The sequence below is a fragment of the Copadichromis virginalis genome, linkage group LG3 (assembly GCF_057382275.1).
Source record: "Copadichromis virginalis isolate Kocher_CV1m ecotype Utaka linkage group LG3, C_Virginalis_male_GT1.1, whole genome shotgun sequence".
Lineage (NCBI taxonomy): Eukaryota > Metazoa > Chordata > Actinopteri > Cichliformes > Cichlidae > Copadichromis > Copadichromis virginalis.
Window position 1 is genome coordinate 4,197,465 of NC_140620.1, and position 4,385 is coordinate 4,201,849.

Consider the following 4,385-nt stretch of genomic DNA (forward strand, 5'->3'; position numbering starts at 1 on the left):
CTCCTGTCTGCTCCCATCTATGGAAATCACTTGTTTCCCCCAGCCCTCGGGGGAACAGCCTTTAGGGAATGGCATAGAGCTGGGGTGGAATGTGTCAAAGATCTTTTTAAAAATGGTACTTTTATGTCTGCTGCTCAACTGGAAAAGGACTATGGAATCTCCTCCAAGACTAATTACTTTAGATATTTCCAGGTTCGGGAAAAAGTCATTCAGCCCCTCCCTCGAGCTTCCACAAAGCGGATGGATAGACGAGTTGATGGACACAGATCCGACTGCTAAGGGGACAATCTCCACGCTATATGCACGTATTCAGAATGTGGCTTCCCCCTCCCTGGACAATGTAAGACGGAAATGGGAGGAAGAATTGGAGCTGGACATTTCAGAGGTTGACTGGGGGGGGGGGGGCTTTAGATCTAGTACACTCTGCTTCTATATGTGTGAGACACGGATTGATACAGTTCAAGGTGTTGCACAGACTCCATTTGGCAAGGGAGAAACTGGCAAGAATGTACCAGGGGGCCGATCCGACCTGCCCCAGATGTAAACAGGTGCCAGCCAACTTATGCCACATGTTCTGGTCTTGTTCCAGGCTGAAAGACTTTTGGGCTAACATCTTTAGAACATTCTCATTCATTTCTAATAAGGATATAGAACCAATGCCTCTGACAGCCATCTTTGGTGTGGCACTGAGGGAAACTCAACTAACAGCCTCTCAGAGGAAGGCAATAGCATTCGCCTCATTGCTGGCAAGGAGATTGATTCTATTTAACTGGATAAAGGCAACACCGCCATCCCATAAACGCTGGGTGGAGGAGGTGATGGCACACCTCAAATGAGAACATCTCAGATTTACTATACAGGGCAACACCAAGAAATTCTTTAAGGTCTGGCAGCCTTTCATTTCCTATTTTGAAGATGAGTTTCCGTGCACTCCATAACTGGCAACTCCCCCCCCCCCCCCCCCCTTTTTTTTTTTCTTCTTCTGTCTGGGTATAGTTCTGTCTTGCACTGTGTGGTAGGACTTGACTTCGAGCTTTTCTGTATGAATGATATGCTTTCTGAAAACTCAATAAAAACACTTTGATTATTATTACAATCCAATGTAGACAACAAGAATCACTACATAAAATATTAAAGCCACATACTTATCCTGTAGACCTTATTACTAGGCTTATAGAATTAACCGTGTTTGGTAATAACAAAACAAATATCTTTCTATCACTCAAATTTTGAGCCCCACTTGCTTATGATGCTAAATAGAGAAAAAGAAGGCAAATACACATTATAAAATCACCAGCTCAAAACAATACTTAGCTTGGCCTAGCCAAACTTAAATTAGTTTAGCAATAACTTAGCGTGAGTGAAATGTACAGACAGAAGATGTCGAGAGCGATAAACCAGAGAGGCTAACATTCTTAAACAAGAAATATCCTGTAAATCACCAGTCTTAAGGATACACACCCTCAAAGTACCCACAAATACTCCCAAGCATAACTCTGCATTAACACTGCCTCCATGAACAGTACAACATTACTCACAAAATGGCCACACTCTCTAGTGGTGAGGCTAAAAACTGCAACACAGTCCTGCCTTCAGAACAAGTATTATATCATATAATAAAACAAAAAGGCTGTTAAATGGGATGGTCTAGCCTGAGACTTGCTGCTCAGTTTGCCTAGCAAGTATGACACCAGCTGCTAGAAACACTTTATAGCTAACTTCTACGCAGCTTGTAGAGCAGAATTTGGTGTGGTGAATGAAGTGGTGAAAAGATGGAGCTGAAAAACAGAGAGTAAAAGAAATAGGGTGTATCATGGTAATTTTCCACAGCATCTGCTCTCCTCCTCTGGGTGAAGTACTCATCTCTCCTTTCTCGATTGCCACCTCATGGCAATCATACTGGCAGTATAAAAGACCACTGCTCACGACTAGTCTTTGCCAAGTTGTTGGGTAACCCATGTTAGTTTGCGGCCTCACATCTCCCTTCTCTATCATACTGTTTGTACTTACCTTGATCTTCTGTTTGTTAGTAGGTTCATGGAAACCACCTCTCAAACCTCGCTGTACTCACTTAATTGGATGCTGATCTCCACTGTACTGCTGCTGTCAGTAACAAAGCCCTGATGATCTTGTCACTCTCACCTGCCTGCCTCTCTGCTCTCCAGCGTAGCACACTGGACTCAACCGGACCACTGCCTCACACGCTCCCCTCTTGCTTCTCTCCATCTGCGTGCAAATAAGGCAACACAGTTTGATTACTGAACCTTTCACTGGACATCTCTGACCACCCTTTCCTTCTGTTTCAGTACCCTTGGCCTACCACAGTTTCCCTGTCAAGCTCCCACACCCACTGGAATCAAATAGAAAATGAGCAGATAAATCAGAGAGAGATGAGTTTGTGTGTTTGTCAGCTGTTTGTGTGGAGTTGTTCTTTATGTTCACTTCAAATTAACCTGAGTGTCATTTCTCTTTAGTTCTGATCTCACTGCTGAGCTGCACAACAAACCAAGGTCAGTAACCTTCTTCTGTCACAGTTTAAACCTGATAAATGCTCACTGATATGACCTGATTGGGTTCATGTCTCACAATGGAGCTCAGGAATAAAACAGAAATGAAATGAAAAGTAATTACATACATCAGTGTTCACAAAAGTAGAACAGGCCAAAAGTTTTCTTTGTTCGCTTTTTTAATCCTCACAGCGGACTCAGTGTGAAGCTGAATGGTGAAAAAAAGCTACTTCAGGTAATTGTTCCTGTAACATGAGCTACATCTTAACACAGGACAGTGGAGTTTACTGGTGTGAGTCCAGAGAGGGTCCCATCAGTAACATGGTTAACCTGACAGTCACTGGTAAGCTGAGTGTGTGGAGTTAGTGTTGATGAAGCTGTGTGTAAATGGATGAAATGCTGTAGTTTGTCTCTGTGTTGAGGTGGATCAGTGATCCTGCAGAGTCCTGTCCTCCCTGTGATGGAGGGAGATGACGTCACTCTGCTCTGTAAAACAAAGACCACTCCCTCCAACCTCCCAGCTGCTTTCTATAAAGATGGCTCCCTCATCAGGAAGCAGCCTACAGGTCACATGACCATCCAGCATGTTTCCAGGTCTGATGAAGGCCTCTACAAGTGTGACATCAGCGGTCATGGAGAGTCTCCATCCAGCTGGATCACTGTCACAGGTGACACACTCACCTGTCTGTGTTTCTGCAGCTTTCAACATTCACAATGTGACGACAACTTAATGATTGTGTTTGCTTTATTTTAGACAAACACACCACCACACCTACTCCTGGTACCACCTCTTTCAGGGTGAATAGGTTTTGAGTTTTTTTGACTTGTTTTCTAGGACAGCATATAGATTGTGTAATAGCGCGTCAGCAGGTGTCTGGTACTATGTCTCCACTATGAGTGGGGCACAGTCTTGAGCAAATGAGTGTGTATCTAGCTGTTTGCTGCTTCTCAGAGAAGCTCTGAAACTTTACATGAGAATAACACCCACTACAGCAGGTGGACCCCTTTTGAAATAGTTCATGGTAGACAGTTTACTCTTCTAGCGTTGAGCCAGGATGAGCAACAGGCAAAAACTGCAAACCCTAGATGTGCAAAATATTAAGGACAAAAGAAGTGGTTGAAGCAAACAAGCTGCCTTGTTCTGCTGTGTGTTCACAGGTACCAAAGCTGACTGTCGGGAGCCGGGTGCTCATCAAAGTGATTAAGAGGAAGCATTGGACCAACTCCCGGTGGAAGGGACCATTCTAGGTTCTACTGGCCACCCCAACAGCTTTGAAAATGGCTGAATGACCGACGTGGGTTCACCTGAGCCATTGTAAGGTAGTCAAACAATTCCCCGGCCGAAACAGGGTAGTGGTGGAAGTCCGGCTACAAACGGCGAGCGACTTTTAGTGTCGTTCCGGTCTCAAACTGGTGAATAAAACAACTGATCCACAGGCTCATTTAGAATGGCGGGGAGACGTGTGATTTTTGGGTCTTGCTCTCGTTGGTAACATTACTCACTATAGGGTTTTGGAGGGTGATGTCATGGGAGGGGGGCAACGTCCCTCCCTCCATGACAGTAGGCCAAGCAAAGCACACGGGAGCGTCAGCTATGGTTCGTACTTGCTGTGTTGTCCGTTGGAATGGTAGATCACACAATAGGGAAGGCAAGAAGCTGGAAAATGGGCTGTCTTTTCATCGTTTCCCCTCCTGGAGGCAACGGGAGGGATCTCGTGTATCTGATAATACTAAACGAAGACGTCAGGCTCGGATTGCATCGGTCAGACGAGCGGATATTGAGTTCTCTGCCATCCCCAAACGAGAGCAATTGCCCACCTGAGAATTCATGTTGAGCGAGTAATAGGTAGTTTGTGCTCAAAATGCTACACACTACAA

The 4,385-nt window shown here is 44.9% G+C and overlaps 1 protein-coding gene across 1 annotated transcript; it reads left to right on the forward strand.

The window, feature by feature from the left end:
* The first annotated feature begins 2,759 nt into the window (after positions 1 to 2,759).
* Positions 2,760 to 3,755, forward strand: LOC146712359 (Fc receptor-like B). The gene is made up of 4 exons (XM_085436339.1): positions 2,760 to 2,850; positions 2,930 to 3,175; positions 3,262 to 3,305; positions 3,666 to 3,755. Exons 1-4 carry the CDS (start codon positions 2,760 to 2,762, stop codon positions 3,753 to 3,755), a joined length of 471 nt encoding a protein of 156 aa, XP_085292465.1.
* Positions 3,756 to 4,385: the final 630 nt, after the last annotated feature.